Raw genomic sequence first — 22,426 nt, forward strand, 5'->3', positions numbered from 1 at the left:
TATGATTGATTTTATTTATTTTTAGTCTTCTTTTTGAAGAAAGCTCTAACTGCTCTGTTACCTATTTGTCTACTACCAGTGTGTCTCCAGAGCCTCTCCCCCCCCCCCCCGGGACTAATTTGCAGTAGTGTTCTTTGACAAATAGTCAGAAAGCATGACTGCTTTCAGTAACATGATTGTTTTCCCTTTCCCAAACTATACTTTTTGATATCTTTTGCACAATTCAGTTATTATAACTTTCCCATGGTTGTTTCAGTCTAACTTTGTTAGCCTTATGGGTCACTGAACCTACATTTCTTCATCTATTATTCTGTAGTTGTTTGTTCTGAATCTACTGACATGAGTTGGAAATCCCAGTGTTTTTGTTGTTCATTAAATTTTTTGGCCTACTAATTTTTAGCCTACTATACAGATACCAGTGTGGTATACGAAAACATGAAATAAAACTGGTAATACAGTAAATCAAAATAATAAAAAGAAAATCAGAATGGACAAACAGGGGCCCAGTTTCAGAATGTTGTGCTCTTAATTTTTACAGAATTCATTCTTATTAACCAATAGGATACTGTTGTTTACATAGTCACTTTTTATAACATAGGTCAGAGCTGAGTTAAGAGCTGCTATAAAAGGCTCATTTGCTTCATTTCAACTTTATCTACTTGATTGAGAAACTGCTGCCTTGGAGTGCCACCCCAACTGAATTTTCCATTCAACCTGGTCATTAGAAGAATTAAGAATTGGTAGCTGTTTGTTTGTTTTTCTCTTGCCTGCTCTACACATCTCTTTTTCCTTTTGTGTCATGTATTTTAGATTATAATGATGTGGGCAGGGATTATCTTGTCTTTAATCCGTGTACACTGGGGTTTGCCAGCCTGGCACCTGTGGGCACCATGGCATCCACAACGTCCTTCATTGGCACCCAGAAACAGAGGACCCAGGCTCTGACCTTTCTTTAGCCCATCTAGAAAAAAGTTAGAAAGCAAAATGTGCAGGTACACTTCTAAGCAACTTCTTTGAAATGAAGCAGCCTGGTGGCTCCTGCCTGTCAGTGTTTTTAGCCCTTGAGTGAAGTCAGAGCTGTGGTTGATAAGAACTGTTTGGATACCAGGCAATAGGAATCTCTGGGGTCCTAAGGAGTGGCTGTTTTCCCCTTTAGTGCACTTTTCCTGCTTCTGTCTTACTTTCTAGCCCTTAGATCCACCAGTTTGCTTCTCTGTTTATTTTATTTTGCTGCTGCCAACAGCATGGAGCAGCTGGCAGACATACAGTTAATAATAAAAATAAAGAAATCTGTGTGTTGGGTAGGGGAAGAAGCATGGGAATCAGCTGTCACAAATTTGCTGCCTGCCAGCCATATGTAAAAGCCACAAACTGCTGCTTGAGAAACTTTTTGAAAATGTGGGGTTATGGTAAGAAACGCAGAAATCCTCCCTTTACAGCTGTGTGTTATTTTGCTGCATGCTGGCACATGGAACAGCCAGCTGCTCGGGAGACCCCACAGTTCATGTCAGAACTGGGCAGAGGAGGAATGATGGAGACTGCCTCACCAGACCCACCATCTCCCAGAACCCGGCAAGCCTTAAAAGTAGGAGAGCAAAGAGCTCGAAGACAGAGGGCACTAAGCGGCCCCCGTAGAGATGATGATGACGAATGAGGAAGCGGGAGGGGGGTGAAGATTCACCATTATCCAAGAGGCTGTGTTCCAAGCCTCTTTCTGTAAATATTGAATCAAAAGCAAATGGTAAGATTTTTTTTTGTCTTTGTACGATCCTGGCAACCGGCTGTGGGAGTTGCTTACAGCTGCCTGACAGCTAAATCTATGTGTGTGACAGAGAGAAGGAGAGAAGATATGGGGCTTGTCCTCACTTCTGCTTCTCCCACCACTTTCTCCTGCGGAAACCAGCTGTTTACTTCTAAAGGAGAACAAACATCAATCTGGTTTTCTGCAGACCCATGTCTAGAAAGCATGGGAAAAGTAGAACTGTGAATGAGCCCATGGCAAGCCTTTTTTGTTTCTCCTGCATATCCTACAGCAGGGACTGTTCCAAAGCTGTTTTGGGGGCAGAGCCCAATGCAGAAACATGAAGATGATCTTCATAACAAAGATAACCTTTTCCTGCTTGTTTCCAAGTTGTTTCTTTTTCCTGATGGGTCCCAAGTTGATTTTTGGTGGAGAGAGGCATTGCAGAGTCATCATTATTGCCATCACCTTTTCCTTTCTGGCTCACAGCAGGGATTGTTCCCAAGTTTTTTTGTCAGGGGGGGAGCACAGTGCAAAGGCAATCATTATTATGATCATTTCCTCATACACCCCTAATTTTGAGACGCTTGTAGATGACATTCAGACTCAAACATTACACCAGTTGGGACTTGTATTGTTCAACTAGTACTCTGGTGAGTTTTTAATGTATTTGATTTATATTTTCCTTGTATTTCTATTATTTCATATTCCACAAAGATAGTTTTTTTAAAAAAAATACTTGCCATCCAGCATTAAGTATGTTTTTATATTTGTGACTATGCATGTATATGGCTGTCTGTAGTAATTCAAAATTATTCTTGGATTCAGCTTTCTTCTGTTTTCTAGCTCTAATCCACAGCAGCATAGCAGTGGCAGATAACCAAGACTTAGCATTGTCTGGGGGAGAATAAAGTTTTTCAAACATTCTTGTTATCGAACAATAACAAAAATGAATTGATGTTTTCATATTTGAACCATTTTATGTTCCAGTCCCTTTTCTTATTCTGTTCTTTTGGAGGTGGCAGCCATTTTGTGTTAGGCCACACCCCGGGCAGCAGCCATTCCCTGATTGGTGCCTTGGCACCTTCTCAAAATTCCAAATGTACCCTTAGACCTAAATAGGTTGGTGACCATTGGTGAACACAGTGCTTCTGCTTCCTAAATTTTAGGTATTTTATGAATGATAATAATAATCGTGGGTGATACCTAATCTTAATCAATCTCAGAATAGACCCATTGAAATCAAGTAACCTAACCTCATTAATTTAAGTGAGCAGACTCTGACAATGACTTAGTCAGATATCACTCAATAACTTCAGTCTTTTATATGCTTACACAAAGGTCAGAATGTCAAAACCAAATAAAATACCATTTTCTAAGAATATTAAAGTCCATCTACATAATTTTATAGTTGGCTGCACGATTCTCTCCAAAATCAAGAATAGATATGATATGGCCTGAGAATTCAAGGATTAGGTTACATAACTGATGGATATTTTTGATTTGGTAGCAAATACAGTCTGAGTTGTCCATATTTTCATTAGATCAAAGCTTCTGTGACAACAATGTTCCACAAGACTAATAATGAACAAATACTGGAAAGGACTGAAAGGCAACAATAGATTTTATTACTTACAATAATTTTATCATCTGCCATGTGAATGGGTCCTATGGTAAAGCAAATAATAGATTTCCATTTTTAGAATTTATTAGCATTAGATTGTTTAAATCCATTCAGAGCTAAACTAAATTGTTTTGAAATTGGGTGTGTGTGTTGTTTTACAGATTCTGAGTTACATACGTACCGATGGGGATCCACTTGATGCCGGCTTTAGCTCATGTAATCCTTATCAGATTCATACTGTAGAACACGCTTTCAATGCAGACCACGAGCCCATGGCTGACAGCTGCGTCTATGAGTACGTTAAGAATAAAGTTCAGTGTGTGGCAGTCACCAAAATACCACTGCTATCAAAGGCCATCAGCTGCTGCCGGAACATTGCAGAAGACAAACTTGTTCTGGGGTGTGAAGATTCTTCAATAGTCCTATATGAAGCCTACCGTCAAGTAACTTTATCAGCACAGGCAGAACTATTGCCTGTCTTAATGTGTTGCCACCCCAGTGAAGCCATAGTCCTGGTTGGTAGTTCACAAGGGGAGCTTCAGCTGTTTGACATGGCACTGTCTCCAATTAAAATGCAGGTTTTAGCTGAAGACTTCTCAACCAAATCAACTTTGCAGTTCAGTGAACATTTTGATGTATCCAGCAGCCTCATCCAGATCCAGTGGGCTGCTCCTAAAGTTTCATGTCCAAGTATGGATGATGTAGATATCCATGATCTTCTCTTACTTAAGTTTGACAAAGGACCTATTGGAGTGCTGCATTTTAAAGTTGGTAAGTTGATGCACTGTTTGTGGCAGAAGGGATTATGTTCTATAATTAACTGGTGCTGTTTCATAGTGAATCCACAGGAAAGGGATTTCTACATTTTTCAAGCAGTTCAAATTGCAAATAGTGTAAATAATGATATTTTGTTATTTTATTATATTTATATACTCTATTCATTCCGTCATAAAACCCAAGACAGTGTGCATGTAGCACCCATCCGTGTGTAAGGAGTACCATGAGTATTTGCAGGGGCCAGACCCTGAGTGCAGTGAGGAGTTGCAGAACCAGGCCCTTGCTGTGTTTGTCTTGGAGTCGAGGGTGGCCTGGCTGGTGTGGCCAGGTCAGGAGATGTGCAGCACCTGGAGGCAAACCCAAGAGGAGTATATAAGGCCAGCATTTCCCCCTGGTTCTTGGCCACAGCAACATGGTTTATACCCTGCTGTTGCCAGTTCCTGCTTTTGCTTCTGATCCTGCTTCGGTTCCTGATCCAGCTTCAGTGATTCTGGCCTTGCTCCAGTTTCTTCTCCTTTACCAGTTTCTGTTTCTGCATTCCAGCCTCATCGAGTTTCCGTCCCCCATTGAACTGCTACCATTGTTACCATCCGACCCAGACTGTTCACTAACCAGACCCAAACCTGCTTAGTTTCTGCAAATAGGTGGTCTAATGTGCCTCTAGACCATACCCATTTTCTGTTATATTATTTGTCCAAATCCATTTTTTAAAACTAAATCTAACATTTATGCTTTTCAAAAGATGAAAGAGTGAGATATTAGAGGAAACAGTCATGCACATCAGCATAGGAAATAATTGAAGTCTGTTCACATTGCCACTGCAATTAGACGCATAGACACATTCCAATTTCAAATTAACTATCGACAGTTTACAATCAAACATAGGTGCAGATTTAGTCATATATATATTATTTGTAAATTGTCCTTGTTACCCAATAAATCTATTAAATGGGGGGGGGAACCCTTCTAGATATCCTGAGACATTTTGTCCAGTAGTGTGTTTAATAGTTGCAGACATCTACATGGAATTATATAATTAAAACAATTATTTGATGTATTCATACATGTTGTCTATTTTTAAATGCCTCTAAATTACCCAGTTACCTGTCAAAACAGAAGGCACTCTGCCTACATGTACCTTGTTCTCCACAGTTCTCCCCTGTGGCTCCGACGCACAACAGCTTTCCAGAAAGCACAGCTTTCCTTTTCCTATCTCTCGCACATTTGTGTTTTTTCTGAGACAAACAGGCTCTCAGCACAGGGATTTAGAGGCCTTTCTGCTAATTGCCAGCTTGTAAACTTAATTGGACTGTCTCCCTGGGTACTGTTCCTAAATCAATTAGGCAGTGAGTTGGCTGTCACCTTTTTTTTACCAAAGTAGGTCACTTGGAAATGTACCACCCAAGAGAAGTCAAGAACCCAAATGGGAAGATGCTTACCTCCATGGTTAAAAGTTATCACACATTAAAATTTGTTGTGTGGGTTTCCATCAAATCAATACTGTGCTTGAGATATTGTTGCCCCGACTCATCTTGTTCATTAGATAAAATACAATATTAAAATATCCTCCAAAATATATCTAGGATAGCATTTGGATGTTTTTTCTCTTGACCTTTTTATGCATAGTTTAATAGCTTTGGTAGCTAAAACTAATATAACTCTAGATCTAATTAAATATAATGCTTATTTAATTTAAGAAGCATGTGTAACAGAGACTTGGTTGGATGAAACAGATGGGCCTGTTCTTGCCACTGCTTGTCCACCAGGTTTCTCTTATGCACAGCAACCCAGGTAATATGGGCAGGGAGAGGGGGTTGTAGTGATTTTTAGGAAGTCATTAGCGTGCACCAGGCGTCCTGTTGGGAAGACCCAGTTTTCTGAGTGCATGTTCTGGAAGTTAGATAATAAGGCCAGTACACGATTCCTTTTGGTGTACTGACCTCCCCGCTGCACCAAGGATTCCCTGCCCAAGTTGCTTCAGGTCATGGCAGATGCTCTCCTGGAGACACCTAGTTTGGTTGTCCTAAGGGATTTTGACATCCATGCCAACACGACCTTACAAGGGACCGCTCGGGAAAGCATGGCCTCCGTGGGGCTGTCCCTGAATAAGTTTAGCCCAACTCATGGTCATGGACATGCCTTAGACCTGGTGTTCACATCTACGGATGTGGGTGATCTGACACTAAGTAAAAGTGAAACAAAACAGATGACCCATGAACAGATCACTTCCTGGTGCAACTGGACTTCTCCGCGACCCTTCCCCTCTGCAGGGAGGTGGGACGATTTGGATGGTCCGCCCCCGCCACTTAATGGATCCAAATGGTTTCCAGAGAGTGGTAAGGGATGTTTTATCCCATGTTGATGGCCTTTCAGCTGATTCCCTGGTGGCCCACTGGAATGCAGAGTTAAACAGGGCTATTGACTGTCTGGCTCCGAAGCGCCCTCTCCGATTGCATGGAGCCTGGACAGCCCCATGGTTTTCAATGGAGCTGAGGCCAATGAAACGGAGCTGAGGGAGATGCATTTATATACTGTCTCTTGTACCCAAGGCAGTTTACAATTTTAGAATACTTTAAAAAAAGAAAGTTAAAAATGGAATAGCAAAAGTCTATCCGGGAACTGATGACAATACTCTCCCTGACCTGGATGCCTTCCCTTGGGGCATCGAGGTCTTCAAGTAGGCCCCTGGGAAGCTGGGAGTGAAGCTGCCTTAACTGTTTTCTCAGGCCTTGATGGTTTCCCCAGGAGCTGGTGTCACAAGTGCTTTTCTGTTAAGGTACGTAACCTTATAGGCCTTGAAGCATTGCAGGTTCCCTAATAGAGACTCTGTCCCTATTATCAGGCATTTTCATAGCTATGAAATGTCTTCTGGTGTAGTTTCTTCTGCTGTAGCCTAACTGTGAAGTAGAATGGGAGAAAATGCCTCTTTGTCACAGAGGGATAGGTGAACATCAAGAGTCCTGCATTAGCTGAGCAGAAGTGCTTGATTCTAGCACAAAGCCACCAACAGATACAATCCTTAATGTCTGCCACTGTTGGAAAGCACTAACTTTGTCCACAATTGTCTTGTTTCCTCTGACAGGTGTCATCCCAAGAGGCCAGCTTGGCCTTGTAGAAATCATCCAGGAGTATATTCATCAGAATGAGATACATGAGGCAATTAATATCCTGAGCAGCATGAACTGGAACATAATGGGCCATCAATGCTATATAAGCCTAAGTGCCATACTAAACTATCTTCTCAGACAAAAGCTGAATCTTACAAGAGAAGGTACATTTTTCTGCATATCATAAATATGAGTAGCTGAATCATGAAAATAATAGCAGACATTGAACAGATGACTTTAGTCTTAACTTGTTATGGTCAGAGTTATATTTGTACTTGTGTTAAAATCAAGTTGTGTGCAAACAGAAGATGTTCAGTATCATATATCAATTTACTCTTGTTTAAGAAAGACGGGCACCAAACTTATCATTTCAACTGAAATAGTAGTTGAAATGTTCCATTCTGTTTCGTACTGTTATCAGTGGTGTGTATGCATGGACATTACTTTCCTCTTCGTGAATCAAAAACCTCATTTGGGGAGACTTTTTCTTAAGATAACTGTTAATAATTTGAATTTATTCAGTGCTGATTGGTTAAAGAAATACATCAATCAGCTTTACATGTTACCTGTTGTATACCCTCATACTTCTTTCCTCCTCTTGCTGTATCTCCCCTGTTGCCTACAGTGATGTCTGAAACCTCCCTACATTGACAGATCAATTCAAGGCTCAGGCTCATCTCTGCTTGATCCTGGTGGGATGGTTCTCCAATGAATAGCTGTGTGTGTGTTAGAACTGTGCTATTCCCAGGATTTAGATAGGAGGAAAATTAAGCAGGAAAACTTCATGCCATGACTCAGCATGGAGGTGCAGCTGGGCACCAGGCTTGCCTTTGTGGTAAGAAGGGGGTGTAGGATATGGGGAGCAGCAGATATTAGAAAATTTGCTTGCTGCCCAAACCTGCCCCCAGGCCATCAGGCTGAGGCAGGCAATCCCTACACTGCAGTGTGAGATGCAGGACTGATTACCTATGTTTAATATTCCAGCAGACAAGGTCAAAATCTCCTCTTGGAAAACTTCTGAAAGTACACAGTGGGAAAGTGGAAGATGGCGGGGATGGGTGGGAGGGAGAGGCTTTTCATGAAATTTTGTTTTAAAATATTTGTATTATATATAGCTGTCTTGTTGAGTTCTTCCCTAAATGCAACCCTGCTAATTCTGCTTTACAGTAGAGTTTTATGCCATCCAGGATTTATCCTATACAAGCCTAACAAAACCTGTCATGGTAATTTGTTTTCTTTTTATTAGAGGAACCCAGACAGCCCTTTCATTTGTAATGATTTGACGGTTATCTTTGAGATCTTCATTTCTGCCGTCAACATCAAGCTGTGCTATCTAATGAATCTGTAACTGTGCTAATACTTACTCGTATTCCATGTGGGCTGTAGCATTTCAGAAGTGCAAAACATGCTGTAAGGAAAACAGCAACAGCAAGAGAGCATGCCTCCCCCCCCCCCCCAATAACCTACTGTATTAAATTTTAATCAAAATTGATTGATGCTTTTGAAGGGAAACACCTTCAAAGTTCAGCTTATCTCACTGTCTAGATTCAAGATACTGCAAAACCTCATTTCCTAACAGGTTGCCAATGCTCATAACACTGGACTATTAGAGCCTTCAGTGCTATCAAATCTTATAAAATAAAATGTACCTATGCTTAGAACTAAACGATAATTATCACTGAATACCGAATTGGTTAGTTCAAACAGACATTTATGGCAGCATATCAGAGAGAGAAATTTCCCTACAGGTCAAACACCTTTAAAGCACTTGAAAACTTTGATTAACTAAAATTCAGTTTGCCCATCTGCCTTGAAAGGACCCTCTGTATCTCAAATCAAATTGTATCTGCAGCTAAAGGAAGAGAGGGATTTCTATCAATTATACTTTGCTTCTAGATGACAACAGAATTTTATTCCTTTTTTGCGCTCACCCAGTAGTCATCTATGTTGTTTAACATCTACATCAGAGCTTTCCAAACTGTGTGTCCTGACGTGTTAGCGTGTAAGCTGCAGTGTGTAGGTGTGTCGTGCAAATGCTCCCTGCTCTCCTCCCAGGGCTGGAAAGGGGTTAGTTTAACCTCTGGTTTGCTAGTAAAACGGAATTACTGTGTTGTGAAATGATGCAAGTCTAAAAAGTGTGCCACCAATATGAAAAGTTTGGAAAGCTCCGATCTACATGAAACCACTCAAAAAAAATGAGAGGCACAAATACAAGATGGGTGACACCTGGCTTGAGAGCAGTACATGTGAAAAGGATCTAGGAGTCTTGGTTGACCACAAACTTGACATGAGCCAACAGTGTGACGCGGCAGCTAAAAAAGCCAATGCAATTCTGGGCTGCATCAATAGGAGTATAGCATCTAGATCAAGGGAAGTAATAGTGCCACTGTATTCTGCTCTGGTCAGACCTCACCTGGAGTACTGTGACCAGTTCTGGGCACCACAGTTCAAGAAGGACACTGACAAACTGGTACATGTCCAGAGGAGTGCAACCAAAATGGTCAAAGGCCTGGAAACGATGCCTTATGAGGAACGGCTAAGGGAGCTGGGCATGTTTAGCCTGGAGAAGAGGAGGTTAAGGGGTGATATGATAGCCATGTTCAAATATATAAAAGGATGTCACATAGAGGAGGGAGAAAGGTTGTTTTCTGCTGCTCCAGAGAAGCGGACACGGAGCAATGGATCCAAACTACAAGAAAGAAGATTCCACCTAAACATTAGGAAGAGCTTCCTGACAGTAAGAGCTGTTCAACAGTGGGATTTGCTGCCAAGGAGTGTGGTGGAGTCTCCTTCTTTGGAGGTCTTTAAGCAGAGGCTTGACAACCATATGTCAGGAGTGCTCTGATGGTGTTTCCTGCTTGTCCGGGGGTTGGACTCGATGGCCCTTGTGGTCTCTTCCAACTCTATGATTCTAGTTGCAGGGGAGGCAATCAAAGCCCAAGAAGGGTAAATGTTTGACAGCTAGGACAAAACTGGGGAGGGGGGAATCCCCAAGCTGTTCCAATGCCCCTTAAGGGGGAAGCAAATCCTAAAGCTTTCTCTTGCAATGGAAGCTAGGGAAACTTCATAGAATCATAGAATTGTAGAGTTGGAAAGAACCCCGAGAGTCATCTAGTCCAGCCCTCTGCAATGCAGGAATCCTGCTCACAGCCAGGGGCATAGCAAGGGGGCTGCGGTAGGTGCAGTCTGCCCCGGCTGTCCCCACTGAGGGGGGTGTGATAAAATGGCGGGTGGCACTCAGTGTGGGGTCTGCAGCACGCCCGAGCCACGCATCTCTCCTGGGAGTGACGCGATGGCGTGAGTGCCCGCAGGCTCTGCCCTGCCCCAAACAGTCCACCCGTTGCCTCCCCCTCAGCTGTAGGGCGGCTGAGTGGGAGGAGGCAGGCAGACTCCTCAGAGCGCCCGTGGTGCCCCTGTGGCCAGCTGGCCCCGCCCCTGGGTGCAGGGCACGTGTGCTGCCCCAGGCTGCCCACAGCTGTCCCTGGGTGGGCTCAAACCACCAACCTTCTGGTTAACTGCCAGATGCACTGAACCTTTGCACCATCTGTCTACCCTGTTCCCCCTGCACCCACCATTCGTCCTGTTCTTTGAAGGGGTGGAGATGATTTGGGTGTGTCTTCTTAAGATGTTCCTTTTTTCCATGAAAAGGATATCTGAGCACACTAGCACTGGTGCACTTAGCAATGTGTTAATTTAAAAAGCAAACAAACTGACATTGGTGAAACTGACAGGACTTTGCCAACACCAATTGACAGTTTCACTGCAGGGCAAGGGAAGGGCAGTAAAACAAATGAGTGATGGGCAGGCAGGTAGAAAGGCAGGGCTACATGCCTAACCAACCACCACTTCGTACCTGGTGAGACAATAGCCCTATTTATCAGTTCACTTCTGAAAGCTTTATGCTGTTATTCCCAGCGACAGAAGCTCTAAATATCACTGCCCCACCAACCCCATGAAATGTGACAATGAGGAAATTGTAAGAATGCTGTATTTTGGAAATAATAATCTCAGGCAAGTGAATGAGCAAATAGTGTTGTTACTGAAGGAAAGTCTAGTGTAGAAGGAAGGGTCCCCAAATGGCATTATGCATGCAAGTGTTTATAATCAAGGGTTTACGGCAGGCATAGGCAAACTCTGGCCCTCCAGATGTTTAGAACTACAATTCCCATCATCCCTGACCATTGGTCCTATTAACTAGGGATGATGGGAATTGTAGTCCCAAACATCTGGAGGACCGGAGTTTGCCTATGCCTGGTTTATGGCCTGTCATTAATCCCAACACTTCCTTATGTAACCTAAATATATTTTTGCCTAGTTATTTAAACTACTTGCAGGATAGCCCTAAGTGTACTGTAGGAACTTCCACCTTCCTCCAGATGGGGTGAAAGCCCCTGCTTTTATTAATGTTGCAGTTTTCATGCCACATTTTATTTTATTATTTTATTATTTTTACTGATTGCTTAATTTCTTAACATATTTTATTAGTGTACTATAAGCTTTCTTTTTTGTGTTATACCCAAAAAGATGGTCAATAAATAAATAGTGTTCTCTCAGTTTTATTTATTCAAATAAGCTATTCATTGTTACTGTCAATGACCAGCATAATAGGTTTTATTTATTGAAATGAGTTATAGACCACTTCCCATCCAAGCATCCTGAAGTATTTTACAGACTAAAATTTCAATCCTTAAATGTTAAAAACTTTCAAACCTATCAAATAAGTATTAATATATACATAAAATTAAACCAGGTACCATCAATGAGCATTGTCAGTGATTATACACAATATCTAAAATGGACCAGTGAGCCTGAGCAAACGAATGCGTTTTTAAGTCTTTGTAAGCACCTTACTATGGGTGCCTCCCGCAAAGCAGTTATTTCTTCCATGGCCGGCAGCTGTGTGCAAACTAAAAGAGAACGGTTGTGGTGTAAAAACTTGAAATATTTATGGACAAGAGAAACATTCAATACTTTTTAAAAAATGCTACAAAGGAGAAATTGCTGCTGATTTGGGAAGGAAGTACTTTGGAATGTAGCAATTATATACTCTCATTAAGATAGCCTTCTTCTGGTAGCTATGTTAAGTCACCCTGAATAATTCTGAAGGCAGAAAAGCAGTCCTGCTGTTGTCAATGCTCCTTGCAGAGGTGGTGAAATGTGCGTTGAGGTAAATTCCATTCCCCAGGGGCCATCACAGAAAAAGTTCTTCACCTGTTGACCTGTGGCACAATCGAGAAGCTTAAGAAAAGCCAGAGCTATGTTGCTATGAAGGACAAATAAGTAAACTGGAACTTGATATTTACAAGGAAGAACTTGGTTCATATTTTATCATGCTGATGAGTCATTATTGCCACATAGAAATAATTAGAGAACAGCCTCTGTTCTTTTGACAGCTGCTTTGTTGTTGTTCCAGATCATCATCGATCCTGCCTCAGTTGTTGTACATAGGTTTACTTTTGTACCACCTGTCACATTTTTTACTTCACCTTCCTGGCAATATTCATTGTGTCTGTCTTTGAAAAACCTGACTGACTACAAACCAGAGCAGTTTCTTACAGGTGAAGGGGTTTCACTGTTTCACTGCTGCTGTGTTTGAACTCCACAGCTCAGCTGGAGGCAAGCCTCGGAACCTTCTATGCACCAACAAGGCCTCTCTCTGAGACAACTGTGTTGGAATACAGGGACCAGATCAGCAGATATGCAAGAAGATTCTTCCACCATCTGCTCAGGTGAATGACAGCTTTAATTTTTTATTAACTTCAAATTAATTACCCATTTCAGTAACCTTGTCCTTTTAATGTGGTTAGCACATTTTCTTAAAAGATTGCCCTGGGAAAAAAAGCATTTATTATCAGTTTTGTTTGTTTAGCTAGACTTTCCTTCTTATCAAGATATGCATTGTAGACAGTGCTTTTATTCTAGAAAAAAGTGTCCCAGAGTACCCACAGAAAAAAGCACTGATTGTAGATAAGGCGCTGTTTTCATTTGTTTTGCTATAATCACATTTTAAAAGTGAATCTTTCCTCAATTTTATAGAGAAGTGAGTGATTCTGTGGATATGCTCTGTATTTAGACTAAAAGATATAACTGTTAGCAGGAGCTGAGTTTAATGGATACTAAAAATGTAAATTAGCGTTGTGTGGCCTAATACAATTTTTCACACTGAACTTCTAAAATTGGTCAATTTTATTCCTCACTCTTTAAATTTAATGATTATATTATCTACATTTCAGGTCTCAACCCCAACATTAAAATCAGTTTTCAAAACTGACCCCTTATATTAGGCCACTTTCTTAATTTTATGGTTAATGTACCAAATGTACCATTTAGACGCAAGCAGGTGCAAAATGTGTATTCAACCTTGACATGTCTTTAAGATCTTTTAATAGAGACCACAGAGCATTCCCATAAAGGGTTAACAGAGGGAAGGAACAACAGAGAGAAATAATTTAAGAAACTTAAATATTCTAATTTTCCCTTTTAATATATTAATCTTGAAGAGATGTTAATTGGAACAGTTTTTTTTAAGCAACCCTAGCAACAGGCATTTATAGAGTTTAAGCCAGTCATTCAAGTTAACTGGTCTAAAGAGTACATAGGAACATATAGGGAAGGTGTGGAAGGGAGGGATAGTGGGGAAAGAATTCTGACCGAAAGAGAAGGCTGAACTGAAGAGTGATGAACACAGAGTAAAGGCGGAGCTAGCTGCTCTGGCACCTGGAGCGGCGCACATGCTGTGCCCACGGGGCACAGTGAGCGGCGAGTGTCCGGGGGGGGGGTGCCACGAGCAACAAGCAGCCCAGGGGGCGTGCCACCCGTGGTGAATGGCAAGCGTCCCAGGAGGGTGCTGCCCACGGCAAGCGTCCCGGGGGGCGGGGCGGCAATGTCAAACCCCCCTCAGGGATGACACCCAGGGCGGACCGCATCCATCACACACCCCTTCCTCCACAGGGTGGATTCAGTAACTCGCCAGAGGTTGCAAACACCAGGAGAATGTCTTGGTAGTGTTTCTGTGTGGTATGGAGGCGCTTAGAAGCCATTTTCCAAGGAGGGAGATTGCGAGTTTGGGGGCACTGATAGGTTGTCTAGGAAGTTTGTAGAGGAGAAGGGGTGGGAGGGTTGAGGCTTATTTTACGAAAGGGAACGGAGAGGTGGCAACAGATAGATGGAAAAGATTCAAATCCAATTAGGAATATTCTGGGGCAGGGATCTTGCAAATGGGTGGTATCAGGTGGATATGAGTAGTGGTCCTTAAGGTGAATCTTTGGCACAAAATAGAATGGTAAAAAGCAGAAAAGGTGGAGGAAAGAACCAGTGGGAAGACAGGCAAAGGGAAATGTCTTCTAAAAAGTTGTAGAGAACATAGAAAGAAAGGGGATTGAATGAATAAGAGTGAACAGAGAGAAGTGGGAATGAGCAAGGAAGAGGAAAGGGGGGGGGAGATTGTCTGCAGCACTAAAAGGAGGGAGTGGGCAGGGGGGTTCCTTGGAGAAATTGGGAGACCAGTGAGGGAAGAAAGGGGTGCAGGTAGTTAATGGACTTCGTAAGGCAGGCTTAAAGTACCTCTCCTTGTTTGTCTGTATAACTTGAGATCATGACCATTCAGTACCTCTTTGGCAACAAAAAGGGGGCAAGAGTTTAAAAGATTGCTGTCATCTGGGGCACAAAGCATCCATTTTTATGATCAAGCTCCATTATTAAAGTAAAGCAAAGGCTATGATCTTGTCTTGGTGGCTCACTGGAATCAAAATGGATATAACAAATACTTTAAGTAGTGCTAACTTGGTAGTAAACTGATGATCCAGACTTTTGCTAGCTTCCCAGAAGGTAAAAACTGGCACGCAGCTGAAGGCAATAGCTGCTGCCCCCTTCGTGGCAGGCGTCCAAGGGTATGCTCTTGCAGTTTAGCAAGTGATATTCTGGAAAGTCAGAGGTTGAGTTTGGGGATAATGCGTATACCAAAGAAATGATGGCCTTGTGTCATGTAGACAGCATTTCTTAGAATGTCCTCAACCTGGCAATGGTGGCAGCTTCTCCTATTATCTTCCACGTCTTTTGAAACATCCTCCCGGTTCAGGTTACCCATAAGCTACCCATGTAAAAAAATGATCAAAGCTAGGGAGATTTCATGACATCAACACAAGTGTGGAGAAGGATTACATAACATAAGTTAGCAAAAGTATGAGAAAAAAAGACACGGACTTTATTTCACTGTATTTTTATTATTTTCATTTGTTGCCTTTATATAGCACCTTTTGGTCAAGGCACACAGGAGGGGTCTGTCTGGAGCAGGCCCTGATGCTGTCTGTATAGGTTCACTGTAAACGAGTGAAACTTTTGATGTAATGTGCTCAATAGTTTGAAAGCATCTGTAGCCACTATTGTCCACAGGTCTCAGGAAAAGCTGGTGCTACAACCATGAAAAAGTGCATTGAGTTCTTAATTTTTACTACCAAATGTTGATCTACATTTTAAAAACTGATGAGATATCACACTTAACACAATAGGGATTTTTAGTAGAAGCAGCTACTCATCCCTAACCTTAGTTCCCTCTGCTTTAGTGCTGCCTTTGGTGTGTAGACATGCTGATATGTTTGCTCAATAAATGTAGCTTTCAAGACACACTGTTAAGTTTACATGATCACCAGAGTGAGAGGGCTAAAGCTGGAACAGAAGAAAAGCTGAAGAGAATTAATGTAATAAAAGCTGGGATTTAACAGACAGGGTTGAGCAAAATAAGTGTGAAACAACAGGTGTCATCGGTTCTTATCAGCATTTTTAATTAACATCTGTTTTCAGCCCAGAGTACTTTGGAAGAGAATGCTGGAGTGTGCCTGTATTTTAAGATAAAGGTAGACTATTGAGGAGTTCCTAAACAGTAAGAGGTTGAGGACCCTAAGAGATAGGGAGGAGTTGTGTGCAGTGGGGATGTTAGTTGCAGCATTTACAAGCCTGAAGGAAAGCCATTTTAGCAACATCCCTACAAGAGATTGCTATGGCAACAAAATATTTTCTCTTAGAGGAAAATAAAAATGATAAGGAGTGTGGGAAATTCAAAGGGAAAGGAGATTCTAATAAAAAGAACGTATGAGATACATTTTGAAAGCAGCTACAGCTTTACTGTTTGAATTATAATTTTAATTGAATAATTCTATGTACCTCTTCAGTCTCTTTCATTAAACGTCTCAGAACTTTGCCAAAATTAAAAGAGCCAAACTGTGAAAAGGAAATGCGTTCATTCTTACAACAACATAAAAGGAAACTGAGGCTACTCAATTATATGTGATTTAGTGCATGTGAAATGGACATCCTATGAAGTTGCCTTTAAATTGTTCCCAGCATCAACTATTGTCACATTGTAATCTATTAATTTCCAGTCACACTGATGGGGGGATTTTTATACGTTTTTCTCTATACCATTGCAATATATATAGTAAAGTGCATGGTGCCATACAGAAAATTCCTTAATCCATAGGAACACCATTTTAACAGCTCATTCCATACGGACTACTGTCACAGGAACTAGTTCAAAACCATGTTGTGCTCCTCAGTCTGTTCATGTGAGAAATGCAGAAACAGAATTTGGACGTTGCAACAACAATAAATCTTTTCAACAATAAACCAGCTTTAATTCCTTTCAAAGCCTAATATCCTAGAAGAAGGGGGCTCTGCAGAGGACGCCTTCTTCCCTTCCCACTTTTGAAACATTGCATGTCCCCCCACCCTACGAGTGTCTCGCTTCTGTTAAAGGAAAAATGAATGCCGGTCTTACATACGCAAAGATGACAAGCAGGCAGTATTCTACTCAATTGCTTAGCAAGAATTAAAACTGCTGCTGCTTGCAGTTTTCTGGCCAAAAAACCACAAGGGACCTTGGGATGATTGGCAAAGCCTTCCACATTTTGCACTTTTTCTACTTCATTCAAATAACCATTTCTCACTTGCTTTTAATTGTACAGTACTTCTATTGTACTGATACTCTTAGATTTCTTTTCAGTGTGCTTTCTGAGATACATTCCCGTCAGTTCATTTATTTATTTGCACTATGCCATTGTCACACTGTTTACCAGTGTTCTAAAGGCAGGATATACACATACATTGTATTGTAGTGGTTGCTTTCCACCCTAAAGGGTGTGTACACACTCCACTAATTCAGACCAAGAGTGAAAGCCTTATTTTGCGCCTTTAGAATCTCAGAAAGCAGTGTGACGGTAATCCAGTACACACTTCTTCAATCTTTGCAAATATAACATAGAAAAGAAATATATTTCATTATCTGGCATTAACAGCAATAACAACAAATTCCACAGATGCTGACTTCAGTTAGTATTGGGCAGTCCTTATGTCCAGATAGGTATAGAGGAGAATGAGAGGAGATACGATAGCCATCTTCATGTATCTCAAGGCCTGTCACAGGGAAGATGGAGGAAGCTTGTTTCCTCCTGTTGTGGAGGGCAGGACCCAAACCAATTACACCAAGGTACAAGAAAGGAGTTCTGACTAAACATCAAGAAGATATTTCTGACAGTGACTGTTTGAGCTGTTTGACAGTGGATCGGACTGCCTTGGGAGGTTTTTAAGGAGAAGTTGGGTGTCCATTTGTTATGGATGTGTTAGTTGAGATTTCCTGCAATGCACCGAGTTCGACTACAATTCTGTGATTCTATGAGATTGAGGATTATAAACTATACACCTGACCACATAAAGGGCAGTGAGATTTTCAGAGCACTGAGTAGTAGATGGTGGGTGCTCATCCTTCTAACCTTGAAGTGTATGTTTATTTGTGTAAGGGCTGACATTTAGTTTCCACACCACATAAATAATCATTCCAAAACAAAGCTTGTATGAGAAATAATTTCTGATCAGAAAGAAGACTTCACAGGCGCATTTCACATATCTAGACCATAGCTGTCAACTTTCAGATTTGAAAATAAGGGATCAGCAGCCTCACCTGTCCCAGGGACAGTCTACGGGATATCTAACAATCCAGGATAGCAGCGGGAAGCAGCGGGAAACGGTGCTGGAATAAGGGAATTTACAGCAAAAAAGGGAAGGTTGCCAGCTATGATCTAGACCACTCATCCTCTGGGCACAAGTAGCCTGTGTCAATTGAACAGTGCCAATGAAGCTCACTGTTGGTAATATTGTGGTTGTACAGGAGGGGGTGGACTGTACCTTAAGTGCTAATAGCTGATGATGCACACTTCAGAAATATTCAAATGTTAATTTAATGTTAATTTAATTGAAATTTAGGGTGTATATCTTTGCATACTATCTGATGACAGTACCATGGCTTGGTCTATGGTAAATATTAAACCCTGCAAAGTGAATTGAATTGTGTTCAATAGAATTGTGTTCAATAGAATTCAATAGAATTCAATAGAATTGAATTGTGTTCTGCTATTGCTCAATCAGTGAAATATGCAGTGACATTCTACTTGGAGCTGATTTTGCTCTATTTGTATAGGAATGTACTGTAAGTAACTACAAAACGCACCACTATTTTTTAAAAAAATAGGGCTCTAAATCTCTTGGAATACTTTTTCAAATTTGTTGTCTTTTTTGTCATTCCTTTTATCAGATTAAGCAGTCTGTTTTCAAATACTTTTTGATCTCTTGCATTTCTTCTAAATGGAATTGATATTCCATCATAATATATTCTCTGTTACTGAACCATTCTCCCTTTTTAGTTATCTTGAGTTTAAAAGTAAATATTACACAGTGTGAGTAGCATTGTTTTTCATTTTGTAAAACCAGACTATTGTTTCTGTTCCAAAAATTGCTGATAGGAGAATTTATGAGGAAATTGTTTCTTATGAATAATTAGTCCTTAAGAAATGGGCAGGTTGCCTAGAAAATGAATGAAAGAGTAAACTATTAAATTGAAATATTAAATGAAATAACTGAATTAAAAGTGATCATGTAAGCCCTAAAGCAAATGTTTGGTAACTGTAGTTGATTTAACCTATTTTCATCAACCATTCTTATGCTTAAATACAATTGCTTGATGTTAAGTAAATGCTCCAACGATATTCCAAATACTTAAAAATTTGCATATGCATTTCTGAATTTGAACAAATTAAAACTTAATTTCTGTTGGATTCAATTACATGCAAATTGTTTCCAATATTCATTACTCTCATTGTCTTCCTTTGGAAGGATTTTAAATGCTCATTTACATATCACACATCATCCTTCACTGGACTTCTTGGTGAGGCAGGTTCTAAGACTTCTTCATTTACAAGGAAAGGTTTATAAATTAAAATTGAGGCACAGATGATTTTCTAAACATTGTGCATTCTTACTGAAAAGGAGGGGGGATGTAGCAGTATTCCTTTTATCAGTTCAGCACCAGGAATACGCTTACATGGTCAATGAGCATGTCTAAGACTGCTTGTTGGTTATAAATAACTAAAAATATTTTCTATTGCCAGCATATTCTCCCTCCCCACAAAAAAAGAAGTACATATAAGACGGGTAGTGAGACCCACCACCAGGGCCAGCCAATAAGTATTAGAGTGTCTTTGTTCTGTGCATCTTTGCTTCTTCATAGGACATGGTTCTGAAATGTTCAGCATGTTTAAACTGTATTCAGTATATTGTATTTTTAAATCATCACCTGCCCTGGGACCTTAGATGAAGGGCGAGTTAGAAATCTTACTACTACCCCTACTATTACTTACAACTACCGCCACCAGCAGCAGCTGCAGAGGCTTTTTGGTCTCTTTTCCTACCTTAGCCTTCCCAGGCCTCAGAGCTTGGAGTGTTCTGTAGCATTTCACGTCCTCTTTAGAACCATGCCACAATATTTATTAACGAGGAATATAACCTCAATAACAGGAGATTTCACAAGATTATCAATCTTTTTTCAAGCAATTTTAATCTCTATTTAGTTTATCTGAATATGCATATGTATAAGAGAACATGGATGCGAATACTTTTAGATCTAAATATACTGTTAAGGTGGACCCTTTGTTCCTTCCTTGGTGTGCCAACATCAGTATGATAAATTCAGATTTGTGGGCAGTGTTAAACTATAGCTTTTGCTCATAGATCGTTCTTTGCTGATTTTGATGACTATCAGAATCTACTGAATCTTCAATGAACTTTACATACACCAGCACCAGATTTAGGGCAGTGTGGGTGGTTCCCTGCACAGGCTGTCAAGACGAGGGGCCACAAAATAAACATAATAATAAAACCTATTATTTATACTGGTACATACTCAGAGTTAGGCCCTGGTCAGACTGGCAATTGATTTGCTGCAGCTGTGATGTTGCCCACTTGAGACCATATGCAGAACAGCAGACAAGAGGTAGGAGGGCATGAAAATAAGAAATATTTGGGGGGGGGGGCACCAAACATTGTCTTTGTTCAGGGTACCATATTACCAAAGTCCACCCCTGCATGCACTCAGTAATCATTACAACCTGAGTTATTAATTTAGTAGCATTTTATTGAATTATAAAACAAACAAATGAAAGAACAAAACAGATAGTTACAACCTGTATTTAGCTCCAAATTGCAGATTGGGAAGAGTGGTTGCGGGGAGAATGGCTACTTTAAGGCCATGTAGTGAGTTCATGGTAAAGGTTAGATTTGTCCTGGGGTGGGGTGGGGGTGGGGTTTCCTGACTCAAATGCTTAAATGCTGTGCAGCACCAGGTTATGGCATGGTCAATAAAGTCCACTGTTGATGGCAATGTTACAGATAGGTAGCCGTGTTGGTCTGCCATAGTCAAAACAAAATTTTTTATTTTTTTTTTCTACTGGAAGGAAAAAAAATTTTTTGTTTTGTTGATGGCAATGTTAGTGTGTGTTGAATACAGAATATGCACAATCACTGACCATTGTACACATTTAGAGGCCAGGTTGGAGAATATGCACAAATTTACAGTATAAACAAGTGATTGTACATGCTCCTTCATTGGCATTGTAAGCCTTCCAGTATCACCTGGATACTGTATAAGCCCGTTTGTGCTGTTTATTTCTGCATGTTCTCCTTGATGACCAGTGAATGTCCACAATGGCAGGATTCAAGCACATTTTGTCCTCCAACACATGTATGCAGTTTTGTGCATGCACATTTCCCCATATTTATTCCTAATATCTTGCGTGTCCCTGTGCATCATGGCTGGCTCTAGCATCTATGGCACCCATAGATCTATGAGGAGCCCTCTGAACTGAGCACCAGTCTCATTCTCATCATTCACTGGTGGGTCTCTCTCTGCCTGATAGTTGGACATAATGCCTTTGGTGCTCCAGATGTTGCTGAAATGCAACTCCCATCAGCCCCAGAATGCATTAGGGATAATGGGAATACTAGTTCAGCAACATCTGGAGAGACAGAATTTTCCCACACGTGCTATAGTTCAGTGCGAGTGTGCCACTCATATGATTCATGTTTAGGCATGATTTCAAACCACCCATCTCTAGATCTCCCAGCATTTGAAAAATTGACAGAGAGGTTAGATTAAAGATTGTAGAAGTGAACAAGCAAAACACTCACAGTACGGAACAGGTAGGTTTCTTGCCTGGGGTGGCTAAAATTTATTGTTCAGGGGAGCACCAAAACTTGGAACAAGCTCTGCTTCTGCCCACTACATATCTTATGAGACCATGTATATGCATGCAACTTTATTGATTTCAATGGCGTTCATAAATAAGTATTTCTTGAATTGAGTCCTGTTTACTTCAAATTTAAAATTTCTCTACCTATAAATTGTCATGTTGACAGCCATATGCTACAAAATATACAGACAGAAAGTGATACTTTCTTCAGTGTTATTACTCAGTGCACTTTCAGACAGACGAGAGCTCTAATCTTGAAGGTCATATATCTGTTGGCTTTCACTTTTACCAAAAGAAGTATCAGAACTTCTTGGTTTGCAGGCAGATTTCCTTATCTCTCTTTTCGAAGAGACATATGGGTTCATGATTGTTTGAGGTACTTTGAATTGTATTTGTAAATTATAGAGGGGCATTCAGGCTTGTTTCACTATCACAACCACCTAGGAAAAACAAATATTGGGTTTAACAACATAGTCCAACAAACATGTAGATATGGATGCTGACTACTTATAGAGTATGAAGGAAATAATGGCTGGGCCACAAAGAGCTCAATGGGCTAAACACCAACATCTTGACCTCACTATTTATTTATTAAAACGTAAATTTT

General features: G+C 40.8%; 1 protein-coding gene across 13 annotated transcripts in view; it reads left to right on the forward strand.

Moving 5' to 3' along the window:
• The window catches only part of WDPCP (WD repeat containing planar cell polarity effector), a 195,272-nt gene that overhangs the window by 93,336 nt on the left and 79,510 nt on the right, over positions 1-22,426 (forward strand). For all 13 annotated transcript variants that reach the window (XM_083606502.1, XM_083606498.1, XM_083606499.1 and 10 more), the window contains exons 10-12: positions 3,527-4,136; positions 7,225-7,413; positions 12,855-12,978. In XM_083606502.1, coding sequence (XP_083462628.1) covers positions 3,527-4,136; positions 7,225-7,413; positions 12,855-12,978 — 923 coding nt within the window. The remainder of the gene's footprint in view (positions 1-3,526; positions 4,137-7,224; positions 7,414-12,854; positions 12,979-22,426) is intronic.

This window comes from Podarcis filfolensis (genome assembly GCF_964270895.1).
Source record: "Podarcis filfolensis genome assembly, chromosome: 3".
NCBI lineage: Eukaryota > Metazoa > Chordata > Lepidosauria > Squamata > Lacertidae > Podarcis > Podarcis filfolensis.